The 26,464-nt window shown below is 52.3% G+C and overlaps 1 protein-coding gene across 4 annotated transcripts in view; it reads right to left on the bottom strand.

Moving 5' to 3' along the window:
• Nucleotides 1–26,464, bottom strand: part of Eipr1 (EARP complex and GARP complex interacting protein 1) — a 139,388-nt gene that overhangs the window by 61,575 nt on the left and 51,349 nt on the right. For 2 of the 4 annotated variants that reach the window (XM_042680862.1, XM_042680861.1), the window contains exon 4: nucleotides 1,298–1,454. In XM_042680862.1, coding sequence (XP_042536796.1) covers nucleotides 1,298–1,454 — 157 coding nt within the window. Of the gene's footprint in view, nucleotides 1–1,297; nucleotides 1,455–7,990; nucleotides 7,999–9,745; nucleotides 9,748–11,438; nucleotides 11,444–19,306; nucleotides 19,311–26,464 lie in introns of those variants that run through there. The other 2 variants (XM_042680865.1, XM_042680863.1) reach the window with 2 other exon arrangements.

Raw genomic sequence — 26,464 nt, forward strand, 5'->3', positions numbered from 1 at the left:
GGCTGGGGGAAGAGGGGTGCCTTTACCTGTAAAAGGCACAGGGGCCCCTGGATGGCTGCTCTGCCTGGTGATGGGACCACACACATGGCAACAATGAACAGAGCTGAGCCCTCGTGTACCTGGGCCTGAGAGAACTGGCCGGGCAGTGGCACACACCAGCCGCCTCCTGCTGGAGCACCATTACCATGGGCAGAGAGGTCACGGGGTCCCATGTACTGCGGCAAACCTACAGTTACTTCACAGGAAGACACTCAACGGCAGATGGGAAGAAAAAGAATATGCAATAGTGAAGTAGGTAGCAGGAAAGATTTCAAGAAGGCTTTGCACAAAAGCAGCAAAACCCACACAGTAACACCCAGGTGCATCTGGGGCCAGCTGGTCTGCGTGTGTTTAAATACAAACAGCAGTCTGTCATTCATGGATGCATGGACGTGTGGACGACTGGGTGTGACACGCAAATATCAGGTCCCCACCAGGCACGCGAGCACAACGTGCCCTCCTGGACAGCTCTAGTCTCCAGGCAGCTCCGGTCTCTGCACTGCTCACATCACGGTACTGGCATCTCTACACAGGACCTCCACCTCCCGCCCAGCCTGTGATGGCTAGCCTGTCCTGGGGCTCCCCTGTGTGCCCAGTGAGCTCGGCCTTGGAAACATGCGCGCATATACAAGGGTCTGCTTTAGGAACTGGCCAGGGTGTGGAACGCAGACGCTGGGGGGGCTATATGATTTGACAGTGGTTCGGCACAGTGTCGAGGCTATGCCTACTGGGGCTTTGGAACCCAGTGGCCTCTGTAAGACCAAGTAACCTCCCACACAGGTCCTCCGTGGGAGGACGTGATCACTGGCTAGGTGGGAGCACCAGTCATGAAAACAACTGCCCCCAACTGCAGCCAGACCGCAGCAACGTTCACAATACTACTCCCAGGCCCAGACCCACAAGGGAGCCCTGTCCTGGAGCCTCCGTGGGTGGCAGTCACGTCTCCCTGTGACTGACAGGAGGATAAGGCAGGAAGAAGACCCGGAGGAGCTGGGCACGCTGACGTAGCAGATCATTTGTCACCACTCCATCAGGCGACCATGGGAACACTCTCAGATGAGGGGGCGGCTGGAACCCAGGCCCGCCACGACACCTGCAGGTTCCACAATGTGGCTACCGTAGGAAACATGGGGGACAAGAGCCCAAACCGACATGTGGCATGCTCAGAGAGACAGGAGCCCTTGCCAGGGAGGGAGGGCCCTGCAGCACCGAGCAGCCTGCAGGCTCGCTCTGGGCGTGTGTACACGCAGCATCCTACCAGGCCACGCTGCTCTGGGCCCCGTTGTCAAGGTGACAGAGCAGCTCCAGGGTCTGCGCGGTGCTGGCGGAGTCGTCGGGAGACTCGTGGTTGCCGGATTCCAGCTCCTTGGGCATCCTCCACACGGCCGCACACGCCAGGACGCGGCTGTCTGAAGCTGGAAAACAGAGCAAAGTCAGCAGGGCGCAGTCCGCAGCCAGCACATCGACACTCGGCAAGCCACAAGCCAGGCACATCTGCTCCATAAAGCACTAGCGCTGCAGGCGGCCTGGGGCCGGGGCCAAGTCCACACACACAGAGGCTCGGCCTGGGTGGCCCCGAGCCCACCTGTCCAAGTCTTACAGACCAACATCCAGCGTCAGAAGAAGGTGTAATGGCCTCAGCAATGTCCTCCCACTCTTCTTCAGCAGTTCTTCTAAATGAGGGCAACATGGCGACACACGCTATAATGACAGGCATGTGTCTGGGGTGGCAGCAAACAAGCTTTTCACTCACAACTTTAGGCCCGCGACTTCTCCGTGTGGAAACGCTGCTGCCGGTATTACATTTACCTCAGGTGGCGAGGAGTGCGGGTACAGGCAGGACCACCGAGGTGCCACACTGGCAGCGGAGGCCAGCCCGGCCTCGCAGCTCCCCTGCCATTCCCAGAGGCTCTAGGGGAGGAAGTGACTCAAAGCAGCTGAGAAGAACCAGCCAGCACTCTTCAGGGTGTGCAGGGCTCCAGGTCTCAGCCTCTAGCCTCTCAATGTGACCATTTGAATTCCTAAACAGAAACACTTTCAAACTTTACTTTCCATTGACTTTTTTTCACATGTGAAACACCCTCCTTTTCCTCCTAACGACAACCTCAACGAATGTTCCAAAATTAAATCATTGACATGAAGAATATATAATAATGTTAGAACAAGAAAGAAACACTACTGAGCAGTATTGCTTACATTTCCCACAAGAAAAGAAACCACACATTGCACTTCATTGAGCATACCACAAAATTAAGAAAAGGGGAGGGTCAAAGGGAGGTGAGGCCACCCCATTTGTTAGGAAATGGAAAGACTTGGAAAAATTATATTAAGTGAAGTAATCCAGACCCAAAGAGGTTCCATGGTTTTCCTTGTCTGCAATAACTAGTATATGTCTAGGACAAGCAGAAAAGGTCAAAAGCTATGTACATATGACCAGATAAGATGATGCTAAGCAAAATGAACCCCAAAATAGGGACACGAGGTTTTATCTTTCTTGCTGTTGTTTTTAATGTACTTATAATGTACTGTGTGATTGGTTTCTTTTGTATGTTCTTCCCTCATGGTACAACCCCTGTTTTTACTGTATTTGATTCCAGTGCCCTGCATCTTGTATGTACATTTTTCTAATTTGGGGAGGGGAAGGGAAATAACAAAATGCTGAAATAAGGATACAGGGTGACCCATTGTAACAATGAGATGTACAAGACACTATGTTGAAAACGAACTTTACCACTTTGGAGGAGGGCGGAAGGAGTTGGGGAGGTGGGGAGGGAAGGAATGGTAGGGGAAAAACAAAAGAGGGGGTAACAATGCTCAACAGAAAATGTACTCACTACCTTACTCATGTAACAACGAAAAAGGGAGGTAAGGATGTTCCAATCAAGATACACTGTAATTATAAACCACTTTGTTAAACAGCACCTTCTTTGTACAAGTATTCAAAGATCACTTTTAAAATTAAGGTAGCTTATCAGATTAATGAAGCATCTATGCATTAAAAAATGAAGAGATCATGCTACATCACCACATGTGATGGTCTTCCAGTGAGCACCAGGCGTACAGCTGACGTCTATGATGCGATTACCAACCTCACGAGCACCAGACGTACAGCTGACGTCTATGATGCGATTACCAACCTCACGAGCACCAGACGTACAGCTGACGCCTATGATGCGATTACCAACCTCACGAGCACCAGGCGTACAGCTGACGCCTATGATGCGATTACCAACCTCACGAGCACCAGGCGTACAGCTGACGCCTATGATGCGATTACCAACCTCACGAGCACCAGGCGTACAGCTGACGCCTATGATGCGATTACCGACCTCACGAGCACCAGACGTATAGCTGACGTCTATGATGCGATTACCGACCTCACGAGCACCAGACGTATAGCTGACGTCTATGATGCGATTACCAACCTCACGAGCACCAGACGTATAGCTGACGTCTATGATGCGATTACCAACCTCACGAATATTACTAATACTGCTCAGGATTTCAACCAAGGCTTTCTGATTCCAAATTCAGTGCTAATCTCATAGCTATTCCAAGAAAATGCAAAATTTTGACTTACAGGAAAAGAATGACAAATGTCACTGGTCTGTCTCCATGTACCTGCATCTTAACAGTAACATTTCTACCATTAATGTGGAGCAACGTGACAACCACTACACTACAGAAACAAGCTACATTTCTACCTTTAGGTATGGCAGCATCACGAACGATAGCCTTGCTCCAGACAAGAGAGTCTAGCTGAAATTTAGCCACACAGTCTTTCTGTAGAGCGCATGAGGTTCGCAGAGATGTCCTGGAAACACAGAAATCACCTGAGAGCTGGCAGCTTTGAGCACAACACTCCACCACGGGGCGGCCTGGGACCACACTTGGCCACGAAGCACACAGGAGCGGCCCAGGACCACAGATCACATCATCCTCCTTTCAACACAAGCAGAGGCAGCTGAGCTCCGAGGCCTGGCTACCCCTACGCTAACTTGGCCAGGCTGAGCACACGCACATGGTACAGTGTACTTCTGTTTTCCATTCATGAAAATCATATGTACTTATGGCATAAAACCATGCTTTGATCTATATTTCCATCGTGAAATGGCTAAATCAAGCCAATATGAATTGCTTTACATACTTTTTTGTTCTGGGAACACAAAATCTATCCTCTGATTTTCAGAGTTACAATACAGTGCTACTCTCCCCGTGACGTACAACAGACTGGAGCTCACTCCTGAGTATAACTGAAGCTTTTGTTTCAGTGCCCCATTCTCCCCTTCCCTGTGCCATCGCTAGCAGCCCCATTCTCCTCTCGGCTCCTGTCCCGGGAATATTTCAACTTTACGTGTAAGTGGGAGGATCGGCACCTCTCTTTTCAGTACTGAAAAGAGCATGGTGCATGCACCGCACACTCCTCCATCACCCACGGATGGACACCTCACCGAGTCTTACATTGCAACTGCTGAGATGCTTCCATGAATAAGGAGACTGGCCAGCCAGGAAGAAGGCTGCACACACTGCAGCGGGCATGCCAGAGGGAGGCTGCACACACTGCAGCGGGCATGCCAGAGGGAGGCTGCACACACTGACACACTGCAGCGGGCATGCAGAGCAGAGGCTGTACACACTGACACACTGCAGCGGGCGTGCCAGAGGGAGGCTGCACACACTGCAGCGGGCATGCCAGAGGGAGGCTGCACACACTGACACACTGCAGCAGCGTGCAGAGCAGAGGCTGCACACACTGACACACTGCAGCGGGCATGCCAGAGCAGAGGCTGCACACACTGACACACTGCAGCGGGCATGCCAGAGGGAGGCTGCACACACTGCAGCGGGCATGCCAGAGGGAGGCTGCACACACTGACACACTGCAGCAGCGTGCAGAGCAGAGGCTGCACACACTGACACACTGCAGCGGGCATGCCAGAGCAGAGGCTGCACACGCTGACACACTGCAGCAGGCGTGCCAGAGGGAGGCTGCACACACTGCAGCGGGCATGCCAGAGGGAGGCTGCACACACTGCAGCGGGCATGCAGAGCAGAGTCTTCACACACTGACACACTGCAGCGGGCGTGCAGAGCAGAGGCTGCACACACTACACACTGCAGCGGGCGTGCCAGAGGGAGGCTGCACACACTGCAGCGGGCGTGCCAGAGCAGAGGCTGCACACACTGACACACTGCAGCGGGCGTGCAGAGCAGAGGCTGCACACACTGACACACTGCAGCGGGCATGCAGAGCAGAGGCTGCACACACTGACACACTGCAGCGGGCATGCAGAGCACAGGCTGCACACACTGACACACTGCAGCGGGCGTGCCAGAGCAGAGGCTGCACACACTGACACACTGCAGCGGGCATGCCAGAGCAGAGGCTGCACACACTGACACACTGCAGCGGGCATGCCAGAGCAGAGGCTGCACACACTGACACACTGCAGCGGGCGTGCCAGAGTGAGGCTGCACACACTGACACACTGCAGCGGGCGTGCAGAGCAGAGGCTGCACACACTGACACACTGCAGCGGGCGTGCAGAGCAGAGGCAGGCTTCAAGGAGGTACTCCAAGCAAGGCAGATCAGAACAAAAAGTGCAGGGGTCTCACACACAAACCTTACTAGACACTTTGCAAAATGCTACTAAACCAATGTTTTCTAAAGTGTAGTGAATATAAAGAAAAAGGGAAAATTTCATCTGCATGAAAACCTTAAGATTTTCTGAAACAAAATTTTCTTTCCAGAACTTAAAATTGAAAATATGGTGGGTACAAGTTCAAAGTCCCTTAGTGAAAACTGTAAATGTAAATGAGCCCCTAAGAAGACCAGAGAGTCAGAGGTACATGCCACGGGGGCCTTCCTCCCCCACCCTGGAGAAACAGCACAGGGAGCTCTCCAGGTCCCAGGAACACAGCAGGCATCCTCAGACCCCAGCCCTCAAAAGCGATGGCATTTAAGGTAAGTGGCACTAAGGAGGTGGTGGGAAACAGGCCCAGGCACACCAGCTGGTTCTACAGCTCTGAGGGTTTCCACAGCTCCATGCATCTCCTCAGAGCGCTCAGCACACATCACACATAGCTCAGAGACTATGGTGCTTTCAAGAAGGAAAACCACATGGTCTCCCTGATAAGTGGATATTAAATCCAAAATGTAAGGTGATATGACAAAATTAACAAGACTTAAGAAACAAAAGACTTCCACTCATCTGGTCGAATCACTACTAAATAACCCCATGCTGCTGATCACATGTATGGTATATATGTGTACACCAGAGGGGAACCAGGAGGACGGCACAGAGCCAGAGGGAATCAGGGAAAAACCTACACTAGCGGGACCCATCAGCTGCACTGGACATTGACCAAAATGAACTAAGCAACTCAATGGCAGCGATGGGAGGGAGGGAACAAGTGGGAAAGAGGGAACAGCTGATGCTATGCAAAACAAAAGAAATGTAGATATCACCCGATGTGGAAGAAATAACTGTATTGCAAAGCTCACAGAACTCATAAATGTTATAGACCGTGGGCTGGGAAGTTAGCTCAGTGGTAGAGCGCTTGCCTTGCATGCATGAGGCCCTGGGTTCAATTCCTCCACACCACATAAGCAAAAAGAAAAAAGCTGGAAGTGGCATTGTGGCTCAAATGGTAGAGCGCTAGCCTTGAGCCGAAGAGCTGAGGGACAGCGCCCAGGCCCAGAATTCAGGCCCCACGACCAACAAAAAAATAAAATAATAGAAAAAATAAGAACAATCCCATAATTTAAAGAATGGCATGGCTGAGAAATGCTTAAGAGGACGTCACTGGGCAGAGCTAAATTTAAACCATCCTCCTTTGATTATCACTTCATCTGAAGATATATAAAAATTAACCAATTGCTTTCATGGTATAAATACCAATTATAGCTGGGCTCTGGTGGCTGATGTCTACAATCCTAGCTACTTAGGAGGCTGAGATCTGAGGATCCTGGTTTAAAGCCAGCCTGGCCAGGAGTCTATAAAACCCATTATCTCCAATTAACCACCAAAAGCCAAAAGTGGAGCTGTGGCTCAAGTGGTAGAATGCCAGCCTTAAGCAAAAAGGCTCAGGGACAGTACCCAGGCCCTGAGTCCAAGCCCTCAGACCCCCCCCCCCCCAAATATATATCAACTGTACTGTCTCCAATAAGGAATCAGTAATTGTTTTATAGCTTTAAGGTAGTTAGTCATTTATAAAGATTTTTCAAGCACAAGCTCTCTATAAACAAACCAAGGCCTGTATGAACACAGATCACTGTAGACAAGAGCACGGACTCTGTGAGAAACCCTACCACAGCAGTGCACCACAGCACAAAACCAAGCAACACACAATGCACAGCACACGCACGGGTGCGACACAGGGTGAGGGAGCCACAGACAACAGGCTGGGAAGGGCCAGATAACCCGGGCCAGGAAGCAGAGGCCGGGTGGCACCAAGCGACCTCTCCAAGTGCTCCAGAAGCAGGGCAAATGGAGCCTCCTACCTCACAGAACAGCCCATTGCTTTAAAGGAGAAAAGGCCAAGTTGTGTCTTTAAGGCCAATTTAACTCTGCTATTTTTTCCACATAACTCAAGAGCTGGAGACACTTAATGAGATAAAAAGATCATCAGGAGAAAGGAAGGAAGAGGCAAACTTGAGGCGGCTGCTGGGGGGAGGAGGAGGCAGTTTGGAGGTGGTGCCACAGCCCGGGTCTTGTGCAGGTTGAGCAGGTGAGTGAGGAAGACTCCAGCTCCACCCACTAAGCAACACCCAAGACAGATACAAGGCAGGGCTTGAGGACACCTGAGCACCAGTCACTAAAAACGTGGTGGACGGCACCTTCGAAACACTGTGACGAGACCATACCGCTGGCTGCACGGGACCACAGATGGCTGCGTGTGGGACGAGATGAAGAGTCCTAGCCTGGCATCCGGTCTGCCCCGCACGGACCCTGTTGTCTCTCTCCAGGCAGGGCTGAGGGAACAGGGCAGCCTCTGAGAGGCTCCTGGGCAGGGGGCAGGAGAGGTAGAAGATAACCAAGAAGCAGGCGCCTATAATCCTAGCTACTCAGGAGGCTAAGATCTGAGGATCTCAGTTCAAAGCCAGTCGGGGCAGGAAAGTTTGTGAGACTCTGATCGCCAATAAACCACCAGAAAACTAGAAGTGCTGCTGTGGTTCAGAGTGGAAGAGAGCTAGCCTTCAGGCCCTGAGTTCAAGCCACATAGCCAACAACAAGACGGACAGATAGGCTGGGAATGGCTTAGTGATAGAGTGCTTGCCTAGCGTGCATAAAGCCCTGGGTTCGATTCTTCAGTACCACATACACAGAAAAGCAGAAATGGCACTGTGGATTAAGTGGTAGAGTTTTAGCCTTGAACAAAAGAAGCTCAGGGACAGTTCCCAGGCCTGACTTCAAGCCCCAAGGCTGGCAAAAGGCGGGGGGGGACCCCATCGGAGAGGAGATGGGATAGAAATTAGGAAGGGAGGGAGGGAGGGAAGAAGGGAGGGAAAGAAGGAAAGGGAAGGAAGGCGGGAAACGCAAGTGTCAGAGACAGGGGCGCAAGAACCGGTGCTGACACACCATTTCAGGCTGAGCACATGAGCAGCTGCTCCAGGGCCCCCATCTACCACTGAAAGCCGCAGTCCCAGCACCCGCTGCCCAGGTGCACTCAGGCAGTCACCCACCCCTCAGCTCCCCACGGCCCAGAGCTGTCAGCTCAGGAGGACGCTGGTCCTCTCAAGAATGGATGGTAAGGAGGATGGCTGGAGAACCGCCACTGAACCCCACAATGCCAACCCTTCGGGCACAACAGCCCATGCTTACGTGGGCTGCAGGGCTGTGAGCCAAGTCAGCGCACAGCCAGGGCTTGTGTGGCTGACCACATTGCTTTCCAGTTCCTGAGTGCACACAGAAATAAACATCCCTGGCACCTGCGGACACTGACACCACCAACGGCACTGTGACAGTCACTCCGCTGGCACAAGAGCAGGTCGAGGAGGAAGAGCCACAATGCAGCCCTGGGAAATGTGACTATGTGGGCTAAAGGAGAAGAGTGGTGGCCATGATCCTTAATGCACAACTAGAACATGCAAGAAAGGAGGCTGGGGGGCGAGGGGGCTGGGAGTTAAGGAAGGGGGGACGAAGGAAGGGGCGACACCCCCAATACACATTGTCCTCATCAACTGACGTGCTGAATCGAAACCCCGCTGCACAACTATTTAAAGATAATAAAATAATTAAGAAATCCAGTCAGCGCACAGCAGCACTGCACCATCTGGGAGAGGACAGTGCGACTGCAGCCACAGAGACTCTGCTGTTGACCTGTCTCCTGCCCACTGCCCACCCGCAGCCCCTGTGTCCTGGAAGGCACAGAAGGACGCGGCAACGTCCACCCAGCGGGGCAGGGCTGCTCCAGTGCGGAAACCAGCCTGCCCCCAGCTGCTCACGTAGAGCGCCGCCCAGCCAGTGCCGCTCACGTAGAGCGCCGCCCAGCCAGTGCCGCTCACGTAGAGCGCCGCCCAGCCAGTGCCGCTCACGTAGAGCGCCGCCCAGCCAGTGCCGCTCACCAGGCCAGCCAGTGCCGCTCACCAGGCCAGCTAGGACACGGCAGCAGCAGCCACCCACCTTCTCCGGCAGTTGCACGTCTACTGTCCTGCTGAAAGCCTATAGCACTTCTCGGACTGTCCACTCAGTGCCTACTGGACTCCTTGGACTGGCCATGGGGACCTTGGCGTGGGTTGAGTGGACACTGGCCTCCTTGGACTGGCCATGGGGACCTTGGCGTGGGTTGAGTGGACACTGGCCACCTTGGGCTGACCATGGGGACCTGGGCGTGGGTTGAGTGGACACTGGCCTCCTTGGGCTGACCATGGGGACCTGGGCGTGGGTTGAGTGGACACTGGCCTCCTTGGGCTGACCATGGGGACCTGGGCGTGGGTTGAGTGGACACTGGCCTCCTTGGGCTGGCCATGGGGACCTTGGCATGGGTTGAGTGGACACTGGCATCCTTGGGCTGACCATGGGGACCTGGGTGTGGGTTGAGTGGACACTGGCCTCCCTGAGCTGACCATAGGGACCTTGGTGTGGGTTGAGTGGACACTGGCCTCCTTCGGCTGGCCATGGGGACCTGGGCATGGGTTGAGTGGACACTGGCCTCCCTGGGCTGACCATGGGGACCTTGGCATGGGTTGAGTGGACACTGGCCTCCTTGGGCTGGCCATGGGTTGAGTGGACACTGGCCTCCTTGGGCTGACCATGGGGACCTGGGCATGGGTTGAGTGGACACTGGCCTCCCTGGGCTGACCATGGGGACCTGGGCGTGGGTTGAATGGACACTGGCCTCCTTGGGCTGGCCATGGGGACCTGGGCATGGGTTGAGTGGACACTGGCCTCCTTGAGCTGACCATGGGGACCTGAGTGGGGGCTGAGTGGACACTGATCTCCTTGGGCTGACCATGGAGACCTGCGCGTGGGTTGAGTGGACACTGGCCTGCTGTCAGATTGTGTGCTATGAACGAAGCAGGAATACAAGACACAGTGAAGAATATGAGAAGGAGCTGTGTGGCCCACAGGGTCTCACACTCTACAGCTCTCGCCCACTGAGGCCTGGGCCTGTCCTCAGCTTCCCGCCTGCAGCACTGGACACAGCCACACACCCTTGGAACATCCTGTGCGCAGGGCAGGCCCCGCGCTGCGCAGACGCTGTGGCAGGGGCTGTGGCGGTGAAGGCCTGAGGGAACCAGCTGCGGCGCAGACAGTGACTCTCCACAGGACCATGGCTTCTTACCCACAGCTCCAGAAGGCTCGACTCCGGTGGTACTCGGGTTCCCTCAAGGCCTGAGGCTGGGCAGCCCAGTCTCACCCCGAGCAGCCCTGGCGGCCACCGCTCCCCTGCTCACTTCAGGGGCCTCCCACTGGCTAGCCCAGAAGCTGGCTGGACACTCCCTTCACAGTGGCCCAGTCTGACCTTTACCTGCAGCTCCTCCTGCCCCAGCCTCCAGAGAGCTAAGATTACCAGCCCGTGTCACCACACCTTCCACTTAACTGGAATATTTCTGAAAGAATCAAATGAAGTACCTAGACAGTCAAATTATAATTGCTGGAATCAAAATCGCAATGGTTATTTTAACAGCAGATTAGAATCACCTGGGGAGATGTAATGATTGAAGTAAAGACGGAAAAAAATAACAGAAAGCGCAGGAAGACTAGGTGCTGGGATGTGGAGCAGACATTATTCTTGCTATAGATAGCTAAGTGGGGTGCACAGGAAAACAGAGCAGGAATATATAACTTCTTAAGGGACGATACCAAGAAAGTTCTAGAACTGAAGAAGACACAAATTCCCAAGGCAGGACTATTTACAAGTAAAATAATGAAAACAAATCCATTCCTATGGACTGGTTGTAGCAAAAATGCAGAACACTGAAGATAAAAGTTCACAGGCAGCCGCAATTACACCCAGGTTCAGAGCAGATGTGCCCAGTGAGCCGCGGGAGCCTCCGCAGAATGGGCCAGCACAGCTAGGCAGGCGGCCTCTGAGCAACCGTCAAGGAATGCAAGGACAGCCCTGTTCCTCAGAAAGCATGTAAGTGACCCCTGACCCCCAAGGGAAGGTCTACACCACAGTTAAGAAAAAGCTGGGAGGGGCTGGGAAGGTGGCTCAGTGGTAGAGCACTTGCCTCACATGCATGAGGCCCTGGGTTCGATTCCTCAGCACCACATAAGCAGAAAAGGCCAGAGTGGTGCTGTGTGGCTCAAGTGGTAGAGCGCTAGCCTTGAGCTGAAGAGCTGAGGGACAGCGCCTAGGCCTAGAGTTCAACCCCACAACTGACCAAAAAGAAAAAAAGAAAGAAAAAGTTGGGAGGCAAGTACTGGTGGCTCATGCCTATAATCTTAAGTTACTCGGGAGAATAGAAGCATAAAGCTTGAGGTCAGCTTGGACAGAACCCCTAGCTCGATGTGGTGACAGATGTCCGTCATCCCAAGCTATGTGGGAAGCTAAGATAGGGAGGGCCAGGGTGACAGAAAAGTCCAGAAGACCCCGTCTCCACAGGGGCCAAGCTGAATGCAGTGGGGCACATCTGTGATCCCAGAAACAACCGGATGCCAAGAGTAGGTGGACTCTGGAACCTGCAGGAAGCAAGACCTTATCCTAAAAGCAACAAGTGGAAGGCAGGGCCAGAGGCTGGCTGGGAGGTAGAGAGCCTGCCTCACAAGGGCAAGGCCCTGAGTTCAAGCCCTTAGAACTGCCAAAAGAAAAAAAGGTGAGAAAGCATATGCAAAAGCTTCAAAAACATCTAAATACAGATATTAACCACTACATTTGATGTTGAAACTGGTAAAAAGGCTCAGTGTAAACATTTAAAACCAGTCAATAAACACTGGGTACTGGTGGCTCACACCTGCAATCCTAGCTGCTCAGGAGACTGAGATCCAAAGATCACAGTTCAAAGCCAGTCTAGTCAGGAAAGACTGTGAGACTCCTATCTCCAATCAAGTACCAAAAAAAGCCAGAAGTAGAGTTGTAGCTCAAGTGATAGAGCACTAGTCTTGAGCAAAAAGAAGCACATGGACAGTGCACCCAGGCCCTGAATTTAAACCCTAGGACCAGCAAAAACAAGCAAACAAACAAAAACAAGACAACAACAAAAAGAACTAGCCAATAAAATATCTGCAATGGAAAGAGGATAAAAAACCAGCTCAAATCACTCTTAGGTTCTTACGTTACTGGAGGGGAAAACACTTAATACTTAACTTCAGAGTTTATGTTGAATACAAATGGCAACCCTTGAAGAGTAATCATGTGGGGAAAGAGCAGGTGTGGAGCAGCAGACACGAGCTATAGCCAACCAAAAGAATGGAAAAGGACCAAAATCACACGCAAACTAAGATGAGAGAAGATTCCAGACAGACCACAGTAACTGCAATGGACTACAATTAATTCATTAGCTAGAGAGTAGCAAACCGGATTTAAAGAAAAAAAATCAGCACAATTATATATGTTCAAAAAAACCTCTTAAAAATTAAGAACACAAAAGGCAACAGAAAAAAATACACTGACGACGTTAATCGCCAAGGACTGGTAGCTCAGGCCTGTAATCCTCCCTACTCAAGAGGCTGAATCTAAGGATCCTGAGGGAAGATAGCCTGGGCAGGAAAATCCATGACTCTTAAGAAAATCAGAAGTGGAGCTGTGGCTCAAGTGGTAGAGCACTAGCCTTGAGCACAAGAAGCTCAGGGACTCAGGACCAGCACCAACAAAAAAATAGCCAGATAGATTTTAGGGCAAAAAGAGCAAAGGTCTAATAATAATAATGAAAGTTTCAATTCTCCAGAAAGATACAGAACTCTATTCTCCAGTTTTCTATCCCAGCTCAATCCGGGACAGTGTCTTGCTAAGAAGCCCCGGCTGGCCTCAAACTTAGCATTCTCATGCCTCAGCCTCTCAAATGCTGAGATTACAACACCAGGCCAACCTTAGGAATTCTTAACTTATGTGCTTATTTAAAACTGTGCCAAAATATGTAGTGCATAACTTGAATGAACAAATGAAATGAGAAGTCCAACACCCTACTGAGCACTTTAACACCCTTCCCATTTCATGTTAAAACTGTGAAAGAGTTGAATACAATTGTTAACTGTTTCTCAAGCATAAATACAGCACAAAAATTAACTATACCAGAGAACACAAAAATGACAAGCTAAGAATTAGCATAAAGTAATTTTACTTTTGTGTGTGTGTCAGTTGTGGGACTTAAATTCAGGGCCCAGGTGCTGTCCCTGAGCTTTTCTGCTCAAGGCTAGCACTCTACCACTTTGAACAGCAATTCCACTTCTGGTTTTCTAGTGGTTAATTGGAGATTAGAGTCTCATGGACCTTCCTACCCAGGATGGCTCAGGACTGCGATGCTCAGATCTCAGCCTCCTGAGTAGCTAGGATTACAGGTGTGAGCCACCAGCGCCAGGTGCAATTTTATTCTTCCCTAATGTCCCAAGCATGGAAAGAGGAGGACTCAGGAGCGCCAGACCTTCTGAAAACCACTGCAGAGAACAAGAGGTTCACACAGAGCTGGGCCATCTTCCCACAAAGGCCAGGGCAAACATATGCTCCCAATACAAAGCCAGCACCAAAGTCATACAACGCAAATCCAAGGCTGATTCGAGCCATCCAGCCACGGTGGGTGAGGCCATTTGGATGCCACAGGAAGAAATGGCAGCCTGGGCAGCCGGGCACCACACCCAGAGTCCCACAGGCACTGTGGCAGAGTGCAAACAGCACACACCTGTGACCTGAGGCCGACAGCACCCACATACTCTGATGACTTACACAGGAAACCCTCGAGAGAAAGGCAGGGCTAAAAGAACCCGACTAACACGAACAGGCCCCAGTGTCACAGACACTGTGACTGCAGCAGCACACACCTCCAATTCCAACGCCAAGGAGGCTGAGGAGCGGGCAGGGAGCTGGCCTCCAGCTCGCCGGCCACCACAGACTGACATTCTGTCTCAAGCTTTTCTTTCAAGACAAATGGAGGAAACATTTCTTTTAGGTGGGGCAAAGGAGGGAGCACAGGGATGGAGGGAGGGTGAGCAAAAGCAGTCACGGTATTTAATACACACCACATAAAAAAATGAACTATGTAATTTGTAGGTTGGGACAGGAGGGAGGAAATGGGGAAAGCGAAGGGTGACATTACCCAAGAAGCACTGTACTCATAACCTGACTCATAGATTTGTAACTCCTTTGTACAACTCCTTAATTATAACAAAATATTTCAATTTAGGTACCTGAACTGTTTACTTCCTTTTTGGTACAGATGAGATTTTAAAGATTCTTCTCTGATGATTTATTGATGACACTAAATATGTGCCCACAAAGTGGAAGCGTCCTCTGATGGAGAAGTCCTGACTTTCTACAGCTTTCACCAGTGTTTTTCATTTTTTTGTTTTTTTGGGGGGTCCGGTCGTGGGGCCTGAACTCTGGGCCTGGGCGCTGTCCCTCTGCAATTCAGCTCAAGGCTAGCGCTCTACCACTTGAGCCACAGCACCACTTCCGGTTTTTTTTCTTTTTTGCTTATGTGGTACGGAGGAATCGAACCCAGGGCCTCATGCATGCAAGGCAAGCGCTCTACCACTGAGCCACCTTCCCAGCCCTCACAAGTGTTTTTATACTTGCATAAACACTGTGCTAGGAATACTTGCTCCCATCCTCTCTAGGAGGCGAGCACAGCAATGTTGTGACCCGCTTTCTGAAAGCCTGGATGCAGGACCGCTTTTCTACAGTGGCCCAATTCCAGGCAGCATCTTTCCTGCAGCAGACAGCAGCACTGGATACTGACTTGTGAGCACTACATGGAACTTGCTGCCTTGGCACTTGGGGTATAGGGGTCCACGCCAGTTGGTTCTGAGAAGATGTCAAGATGACTGCTTATCCATGCCTACAACCGTGCCAGGCCACTCTGTGAATTCAAGGATTGGTTCTCGACAGGATGTTTCCAGCTGAGGGGCTCCCGTTAACAGTAGTCTCTAAATTCAGGTTGTTTGAACAGGAGATAAAAGTCTAAGCTAAGGAATATTAAAAGCAATAGCCTCGACCGCACGGTCTCTCCAGCCATGCCTCAGTCTTCCTGCCCCGTCCACTGACAGGCTCTCCCAGATGCAGTCAGGGGCCCTCCCTTTCACACCCACCAGTATTAACTGTGTGCACTACGGGAATCAAACGTTCAAACCAAAAATGCCAAAGAGTCCGGCACTGGAGGCTCACACTTATAATCATAGCTACTGTATGAGGATCACAGTTCAAAGCCAGCCTGGAGATGAAGTCTCCAAAATAACTAGCAAAAACCTCGCTGGAAGCCTGGTTCAAGTGCCAAAGTACTTGCCTACATCCAAGCAGGCAAAGTTCTGAGGAGTGCTCTCGGCTTGCTTTAATGTACAGAAGTAACGCTGGGCGTGAGTGGAGGCATCTCACCAGAACCACTCTGGAGGAGGGGCAGCCTGGAGCAGTGGGGACGTCCTGACCCGCCTAGCACAGACGGCAGCATCACAACTGGGTCAAGAGACAGGAACAAGACTGCCCTGATACAACGTGGGCTCTGAGCCAAGCACCTACTGCGATGCGGGTATTAACTGACTACCTAAGAGACAGCGCTGAGCGGAGCAGCCACAGGGGCTATTCTGTACTCAGACCAGAGGCCTCCCCATGTCCTGGCTGCACAGCCTCAGTGAGGACAGAGACCTCCGCCCCAGCTCTGCCCGGCTGGTTCCGGGACGCTGCCTCGCCCCTCACCACCGTCTCATGGGGCAGGCAGCGGAGGGCAGCGGTCGGCGCTGTGTACGACCAGTGTGCAGCTTCTGCCTCCCAGAGTCAGGCCAGCCCAACCCGCAGACTCCCAGGCTGGCCCAGCTCACCCACCCTGACTTCCCCTGACGGCCCAAACCTCACCCACATCCTGGCCTGTCCCAGCCCGACATGGCAGCAAGGGGCAGGCGACAAACAGGCTGCAGCCTCCTGCGCTGCCTGGACACCCAGGCCACCGGGGCGCTGCCTCCATCCCGCGGCCGCCTCCACCCCACAGGCCACGGGGGCTGTGGGAGCCACCTGCTCAGGCCCCTGAATCTCCTGTGAACAACCCCCAGCAGTGCTGCGGTGTTCTTGACCTTCCTCCTAACCCACAGCCCTCTCCCCGCCAGCCTTCACAGTCCCTCACCTGTAAAGGGCAGACCAGAGACAGCCCGGCCCGGCCCAGCCGTGGAGAGGGGCAGGCTGGCGGCCCAGGGTGCCGCCTCGGACATCAACCACAGCGGCGGTCCAGCCGGGCTCTCAAGACCGCCACCACGCATATGGCCACCCCTTCCGCTGAGCCACCCCAGGGAGGCTGACCACTGGGACAGAGGGCAGAGCAATGGAAAACTGTCCATGCGCCATCTACTCCAGTGCCTGGATAACAGACCCACAAACAAGCTCCGTCCAGGAACGACGCAGCCTCCCACCCAGCAAGGAAGCTCATCTCAAATCAAGCAAAGCAATCCAGCTCCTAAAGAAAATTCCTGGTTGATCCATACATTTGCTAGCTCTCAGAAGGCAGCAACTCAGGTTTTGACAGTGACCTTTCTAAAAATCTATTTGCTGAAGCCAGGCTGCCTGTAAACCTAGCTACTTGAGAGGTTGACTATGTCAAGATCCTGGCTCAAGGTTAGCCCATGAAACCCTATCAAAACAATAATCAGCAAAAGCTGGTGCTAGAGGAGTGGTTTGAGTGGTAAAGCACCAAACTAGCAACTATGAGGCTCTGAGTTCAAGTTCCAGCACTAAAACAGAGAGAAGAATGCTGGTCACCTGCCTCACCTGCAGCAAACATGGCCCACATCACACTGAGACGGGTGTGTAAGCCGGCACAGAGCACTACCGTGGCACATGGTCATGTCAAAAATTAACACCCACCAGAGTGTACATTTGTTCAACCACTCTGGAAAGCAGAATGGAGGTTCCTCAAAAGACTCCACACAGAGCTCCCCTATGACCCAGCAATCCCACTTTTGGGCATTTACCCAAATGATCACAAACAAGACCATACTAAAGCTACCAGCACGACTATGTTTATTGCAGCATTATTTACCATAGCTAAGATATGGAACCAACCAGATGCCCCTCAGTAGATGAATGGATCAAGAAAATGTGGTATATACACAATGGAATTCTATGCCTCCATCAGAAAGAATGACATTGCCCCATTTGTTAGGAAATGGAAAGGCTTGGAAAAAATTATATTAAGTGAAGTTAGCCAGGCCCAAAGAAACATAGGTCCCATGGTTTCCCTTATTTGTAATAACTAGTAGTATATGTCTGGGACAAGCACAAAAGGTCAAAAGCTATGTACATATGACCAGATAAGATGATGTTAAGCAAAATGAACTCCAAGATAGGGACATAAGTGTTTTTTTCTTGCTTGCTATTGTTTCTAACTTACTTATAAGGTACTACATGATTTTTTTGTTGCTTTGTATGTTCCTCCCCCATGGTATAACCTCTGTTTTTACTTTATTTGATATTAGTATAACTTGGGTAGGGGAAGGGAAAAAAACAAAATGATTAGAGATACAGGTTGACCCACTGTAATAATGAGATGTACAAGACACTGTTAAACAACGAACTTTACAATTTGGGGGGGGAGTGTAGTTGTGTAGGTGGGAGGGCAGGGATGGTAGGGAAAAACAAAGGAGGAGGCAACAATGCTTGATAAGAAATGTACTCATTACCTTGCACATTTAACTGTAACCCCTCTGTACAATATTTTGACAATAAAAACTTATTTAAAAAATTAACACCCACCAAAAAAAAACCTCCTTTATTCTTTTGATCATCTAATGATTTGTAAAATGACACATTAGATTTGGTTTTTCCCAGGATGAAAAATCAGAAACACCCTCTTACAAAAAACAGGGTAAGACACATTTTTCTCAGGAAATACTGGCAAGGTGGAGCAACCTGTTTCGTCGGGCCCCAGGAGGCGACCGAGGGCAGCCTTCAGCAGAGCCTACCTCTGTGTCACGTCAGTCTCTTCCGGTCGCCTCCGTGCGGCCCACACCGCGTCGGTCTCTTCCACCCCTCGCCATCTCTGTGGTCATTTCTACGAACAGCCTGTGCAGCTGGCTGCGGCCACTGCACATCTCTCCCCTGTCTCGGGCTCCTAGAGACTCCCACACACAGTCCTCCCGGGCCCGTTATACAAAGACCCTTGTGACAAATTCCTGATTAAAAATATCTTACAGGGCCAGGAGCCTATAGTCCTAGCCACTCGGGAGGCTGAGATCTGAGGATGGTGATTCAAAACTAGCCCAGGCAAGAAAGGCTATGAGACTCTAATCTCCCTACTACAAAGCCAGAAGTGGAGCTGTGCTCAAGCGGTCAGAGTGCTGCAGCCAAAACACTCAGAGAGGGCACCGCAGGCTCTGAGTTCAAGCCCCCGTCCATGGCCATCTGGCCTTCCTTTGGGCCCCACACGAGGCCCAACACCATGATGCAAAAGCACATGGCAGAGAAAAGCCGCTCACCTCGTGGCAGACAGAAAGTCAAAGTGACAGGAGTGGGCTGGGCAGGATTTATCCTCAAAGACACAGGCCCCGCCCCCTGAGCACCAGTCAGCAGGAATGCATCCTCTGACAGCTAGTGCCCTGGCCAGCCAATCACTTCTCAACAGCGCCACCATCTGGGACTGGGCCTGCAGCACAGGTGCCTTTGGGCAATCTGCTATCTGAACCAGGACAGCAGGTGGCAGAGTCTGTGAGGACAGGCCCCTGTCCTTCGGGACTCCCCCCACATGCTACACGCCACCAACAATCACACTGTAGAAATGCAGTCAACAATGTGGATTTCTCTTCTTGCACAAAAGTTCCCTCTGGATTGGGGGGCCCTGCCACAGCCCCCACACGAGGCTGGAGATGTCCCCTAGGTGTCCCGGGCGGGGCACACCTTGTTGAAAAGGACAGACACGACTGGACAGGAGACGTCGCCACCGCCACTGTGAAAGGCAGGCCAGAGACAGAGACAGACGCGTGGCAAATGTGTCTACTCGTGCAAAAGAGAGCAAGGCCGGAGGAGGAGAAAGGCGAGCAGAGGAGCACTTCAGACAGAAGAGGAGAAGACGAGCGGCTCAGCCACCGAGCGCCACAGACGGAGCTCACAACAGCGGCTGCACATGCTGACAGGCGGCTCTCACACAGGGATGGAATCCATTCTCTGGCCTATCCCTGGGAAGACGCAGGCTTTCCTCAGGCTCCACCGAGCTCAGCCCTCTTCCTACCCTCCCCACAGGGCACCTAACTGCTCATACCCCAAACCGAGGCCTTGGTGTCCTTGAAGCCTGACCTCAAAGGTGCCCACCGCCCAGCTTGCAGCCACGGACCACTGTACTGGCCCCTGGAAGGGTGTCCTTGGAGGGGAGAGGGCTGGCTGGCCACAGCAATACTGTCCAGGGAACAGCAGGCATGGGTGGTGCAGGACTGCACCCGAGTCGGCACCGTAATGTGCATGGAGCTGTGACGAGCCACCGTGTCCACTGACACTCCCCACGCGTGAGGCAGAGGAGCTCCCGTGGCCCTGTGCCCCCACTCACAACCCAGCCATCGCCGCTCGCACACCCCACACAGCACCCAGGGCTAACAGGACAGGACGACACACGGACGGTCAGTAGCCGGCGACACAAGCAGTCGTGCACATCTGTGGTACACAGTCCTCCACTTACTGTCTCACCCTGCTGACTGCAGCTAAACCCTCTGCACTCCCGCTGTCTGCACACTACGCAGTGTGTGCTGTCTGCAGAAGGCCGACTGCCCTGACCTCTGCCCTGCTGTCTCCAAAGGGCGCCTCGCAGGGGCACCCATGCCGATGCTCCTCACAGTGCCACACCCAGGCTGGCTCCCGTCCGGCCACCTGAGGCACAGTGAGCTGAGCGAACAGTGGGCCCTACAACTCTGCACTAACATACACAAAGCCCCCCCCCCCCCCCGGAGGACCTGAGCTCGACCATCTCCTGGCTCCTGCACAAGCACACACAAAGCGCCGCCCATCTCCCCCCCCCCCCCCCCCAGGGCCTGAGCTCAGAGCCGTCTCCTGGAGGACCTGAGCTCGGCCATCTCCTGGCACCTGCTCCCTTTCTGGGACCCAAGGTAGAACAGGCAGGAACTTTCCAGGGCCTCAGCAACTCAAAAAAAGAACTGACAAATGGGATTGATCAAACTAAGAAGTACTTCTAACAACTAAACAGCCAGCCTACACAATGGGAGAGGATCTTTGCCAACTAAACATTCATTAGACAATGGCCAGAGCTCAAGGAACTAAACCCTCAAAGAACCAACAACCCAATTAATATAAATGGGCAAACAAACTAAGAGATTTCTCAGAAGAAAACTGGCCAAGAGACACATGAAGAAATGCTCAAGATCTCTGGCCATAAAGAAAATACAAATCAAAACAATAACAAGATTCCATCTCAGGGGCTGGGAAGGTAGCTCAGCGGTAGAGTGCTTGCCTTGCAAGCATGAGGCCCTGGGTTCGATTCCTCAGCACCACATAAACAGAAAAAGCCGGAAGTGGCACTGGCTCCAGTGGTAGAGCACTAGCCTTGAGCTGAAGAGTTGAGGGACAGCACCCAGACCCAGAGTTCAGGCCCCATGACCAGCAAAAAAAAAATTCCATCTCAGCCCAGGTAAAATGGCCACCACCAGATTCTGATGCACTGTTGGTGGGAATGTAAACTTGTTCAACCACTCTGGAAAGCAGTTTGTAGATTAAAAAAAAAACTAAACGTAAGTATCCTATGATCCAGCAAGTCCACTCTTGGGCAAAAGATTAAAAATTAGGATACAATAAAAAGTCACTTGTACAGCCATGTTCAGTGCAATACTATTTACCACTGCTGAAGTATGGAATCAGCCCAGATGACCCTTAATGGACAAAGAGACAAGATCCAAAGAGACAAAGATGCATGTTTTCTCTCTTATGTGGAAGCTAAAACTCTTTATAGATGTACAGAACAGAACAGAGCTGTGTGCAAGTATACCCAGATGTATTAACCAAAATATGGAATGTGCAGGGGAGAATTCCTTAGAAAAATGAACTCACGGTCCAACAAAATGCATACCAGGAGACCAGTACTTGAAAGGCAGGAGGTGTTAGGGGAAGGAGGGAGAGGAACGCAAAGAGGGAAGGGGAGAGTAAGGTCATGATATTCAGAAATTAAGAAAACTGGAGTGGTAGGCTGGGAGGAATGGCAAAGAATAATGAAAGGTATATGACATCAATCAAGATGTACCATAGTCATAAACTAATTTGTTAAGTGGTAACTCTTTTGTACAACTACTTAAGGACAATAAAAAATACACTTTAATGTTTTTTTCATGACAGCTAGGTACAGTGGAGTGCACCTATGATCTCAGCACTCAAGGTAAGGGCGGGGGCTTCGAGGGCAGCCTGGGCGATACGGTGAGTCCCAGCCAGGCCAGCCCAGGGCATGACACTCTTGTCTCAAAAAAGAAAACACGAACGTTTTTAAAATAATTTCTCATTACGACTCTCCAAGTGCTCTGAGAGTTCCCACGGGTGGGTAAAAAGATGACTGCAAAAGACCAAATGTCGTTGCCAAATGGTCCTCCGTCACCCAGGCTTCCTTCCGCGGGGCTTGAGCCGCTCTCTGCCTCCCTAACCATAATGTCAGGTAAGCAACTGTTCCTGACAGTAAGTACTTCCAGTGGCACAGCAAGGTTGCCCTACAAAGAGGCAGAAAGAATCTGTTGCTAGGCAACAGCCTGGCTTGCTCCCAAGAGCTCAGGTATCTGCTGGGTAACCTGCCACCCGTGTCAGAGGGTGACAGCCATCTACCTTGAGTCCAAATGTGCAGGTCCCAGGAGATGGGAAGAGCATTCACTGCCTCAGAGCAAAGCTTCCCATGAAAGTACAGCCAGGCAGGCATGAGCTCCGGTGCTGACCTTGCTGTACTGCAGTACAGACAGATGAGAGCTTCAGTGCTGACCCTGCTGCACTGCAGTGCAGACAGACAGATGTGGGTTCCAGTGCTGACCGTGCTGTACTGCAGTGCAGACATGAGCTCCAGTGCTGACCCTGCTGCACTGCAGTGCAAACAGACCTGAGCTCCAGTGCTGACCCTGCTGTACTGCAGTGCAGACAGACCTGAGCTCCAGTGCTGACCCTGCTGCACTGCAGTGCAAACAGACCTGAGCTCCAGTGCTGACCCTGCTGTACTGCAGTGCAGACAGACCTGAGCATCAGTGCTGACCCTGCTGTACTGTAGTATAGACAGACCTGAGCTCCAGTGCTGACCCTGCTGTACTGCAGGACAGACAGACCTGAGCTCCAGTGCTGACCCTGCAGCACTGCAGTGCAGACAGACATGAGCTCCAGTGCTGACCCTGCTGTACTGCAGTACAGACAGATGAGAGCTTCGGTGTTGACCCTGCTGCACTGCAGTGCAGACAGACAGACGTGGGTTCCAGTGCTGACGCTGCTGCACTACAGTGCAGACAGACCTGAGCTCCAGTGCTGACCCTGCTGCACTGCAGTGCAGACATGAGCTCCAGTGCTGACCGTGCTGTACTGCAGTGCAAACAGACATGAGCTCCAGTGCTGAGACATGAGCTCCAGTGCTGACCCTGCTGTACTGCAGTATAGACAGACCTGAGCTCCTGTGCTGACCCTGCTGTACTGCAGTGCAGACATGAGCTCCAGTGCTAACCCTGCTGCACTGCAGTATAGACGGACCTGGGCTCCAGTGCTGACCCTGCTGTACTGCAGTGCAGACAGACCTGAGCTCCAGTGCTGACCCTGCTGTACTACAGTATAGACAGACCTGAGCTCCAGTGCTGACCCTGCTGTACTGCAGTATAGACGGATCTGGGCTCCAGTGCTGACCCTGTTGCACTGCAGTATAGGCGGACCTGGGCTCTAGTGCTGACCCTGCTGTACTGCAGTGCAGACAGACCTGAGCTCCAGTGCTGACCCTGCTGCACTGCAGTGCAGACAGACCTGAGCTCCAGTGCTGACCCTGCTGTACTGCAGTGCAGACCTGAGCTCCAGTGCTGACCCTGCTCTACTGCAGTGCAGACAGAACTGAGCTCCAGTGCTGACCCTGCTGCACTGCAGTATAGACAGACAGACCTGAGCTCCGGTGCTGACCCTGCTGTACTGCAGTGCAGACAGACCTGAGCTCCAGTGCTGACCCTGCTGTACTGCAGTGCAGACCTGAGCTCCAGTGCTGACCCTGCTGCACTGCAGTATAGACAGACAGACCTGAGCTCCAGTGCTGACCCTGCTGCACTGCAGTATAAACAGACCTGAGCTCCGGTGCTGACCCTGCTGTACTGCAGTGCAGACAGACCTGAGCATCAGTGCTGACCCTGCTGTACTGTAGTATAGACAGACCTGAGCTCCGGTGCTGACCGTGCCGCACTGCAGTGCAGACAGACCTGAGCTCCAGTGCTGACCCTGCTCCACTGCAGTGCAGACAGACCTGAGCTCCAGTGCTGACCCTGCTGTACTGCAGTGCAGACAGACAGACCTGAGCTCCGGTGCTGACCGTGCCACACTGCAGTGCAGACAGACCTGAGCTCCAGTGCTGACCCTGCTCCACTGCAGTGCAGACAGACCTGAGCTCCAGTGCTGACCCTGCTGTACTGCAGTGCAGACAGACAGACCTGAGCTCCAGTGCTGACCCTGCTGTACTGCAGTGCAGACAGACAGACATGGGCTCCAGTGCTGACCCTGCTGTACTGCAGGACAGACAGATGTGGGCTCCAGTGCTGACCCTGCTATACTGCAGTGCAGACAGACAGACCTGAGCTCCAGTGCTGACCCTGCTGCACTGCAGTGCAGACAGACCTGAGCTCCGGTGCTGACCCTGCTGCACTGCAGGGCAGACAGATAGATGTTTGGTGTTGACCCTACTGTACTGCAGGGCAGACAGACAGACGTGGGCTCCAGTGCTGACCCTGCTCTACTGCAGTGCAGACAGACCTGAGCTCCAGTGCTGACCCTGCTGTACTGCAGGGCAGACAGACAGACGTGAGCGCCGGTGCTGACCCTGCTGCAGGGCAGTCCTCACTGGCTTCCTGTTGGGTGAGTGAACAGCGTCTCCACTCCTCTACTCCCCTCCTCCTGCAGGTCCCCGCACTCCCCCGCCATCACTCTCCTCTGTACAGAGCTGTGGTGCACCTTAAAACCAGTACAAATGGCCAATAAAAAAAAAATAAAGATAAAATAAAGGACTGGTGCCTTCAGAAACAGTCCCTAGAGGCCTGTAGAGGGTGGCTCAGAGGACAGTTGGCACCGGGCGAGCAACTCAAGGCAGCCGCTGGCAGCTCTGGGTTCCCTGTTGAAGACATATGACAGGCAAAGGATGGCTTCTGCCCACGTTCCTGAGAGGCCTCCACCTGTGGTAGTGACAGGGACACAGGGGCGTGACGGGCCACTGTCCACTTGAGGAGCGCGGCTCAAACAGGCTGCCAGCGTCGGTACTGAGCACATGGGGCATGACCACGGTCACACCCAACATCGTCACACACACTGCAAGGTCAAGAATTCCATTTTTTCCTAATTAGGATTCACATCAATGCAAAATGGGATGCCAGCGTGTGTGACTAGTACACAGCTCATTACACACCTGAGTGCCTTCCATGTGTCTGGGCACTGAATATTTATAATTCATAACCTACATGCTTTCAAAAGCTATCTAGGAGAGATGGCTAGCCACTAAATACATTACAGCATAGATCAAAGTTTTATCATGAAAGTATCTAAATACAATGCACACCTCCTAAAAACTGGTTGTAAGAAGAACAGACAGAAATTTGGCATGTGTTCCTCTTCGGTGTAAGAACATACTTAGCATGCACCCAGGGTGACACAACAGGGAACTAAATACATAGATGGGGTGATACACTAGGATCTGACAAATGGGGTAACGTGAGGATCAGACACACAGAGGAGGTGACATGAGAGGATCTGACATACAGAGGAGCTGACATGAGAGGATCTGACACACAGAGGAGGTGACATGAGAGGATCAGACACACAGAGGAGGTGACATGAGAGGATCTGACACACAGAGGAGCTGACATGAGAGGATCTGACACACAGAGGAGGTGACATGAGAGGATGTGACACACAGAGGAGGTGACATGAGAGGATGTGACACACAGAGGAGGTGACATGAGAGGATCTGACACACAGAGGAGGTGACATGAGAGGATCTGACACACAGAGGAGCTGACATGAGAGGATCTGACACACAGAGGAGGTGACATGAGAGGATCTGACACACAGAGGAGGTGACATGAGAGGATCTGACACACAGAGGAGGTGACATGAGAGGATCTGACACACAGAGGAGGTGACATGAGAGGATCTGACACACAGAGGAGGTGACATGAGAGGACCTGACACACAGAGGAGGTGACATGAGAGGATCTGACACACAGAGGAGGTGACATGAGAGGACCTGACACACAGAGGAGGTGACATGAGAGGACCTGACACACAGAGGAGGTGACATGAGAGGATCTGACACACAGAGGAGCTGACATGAGAGGATGTGACACACAGAGGAGGTGACATGAGAGGATCTGACACACAGAGGAGGTGACAAGAGAGGATCTGACACACAGAGGAGGTGACATGAGAGGATGTGACACACAGAGGAGCTGACATGAGAGGATCTGACACACAGAGGAGGTGACATGAGAGGATCTGACACACAGAGGAGGTGACATGAGAGGACCTGACACACAGAGGAGGTGACATGAGAGGATCTGACACACAGAGGAGCTGACATGAGAGGATCTGACACACAGAGGAGGTGACATGAGAGGATCTGACACACAGAGGAGGTGACATGAGAGGATCTGACACACAG

The sequence above is a fragment of the Dipodomys spectabilis genome, unplaced genomic scaffold (genome assembly GCF_019054845.1).
Source record: "Dipodomys spectabilis isolate Male_0828 unplaced genomic scaffold, ASM1905484v1 ptg000066l, whole genome shotgun sequence".
Lineage (NCBI taxonomy): Eukaryota > Metazoa > Chordata > Mammalia > Rodentia > Heteromyidae > Dipodomys > Dipodomys spectabilis.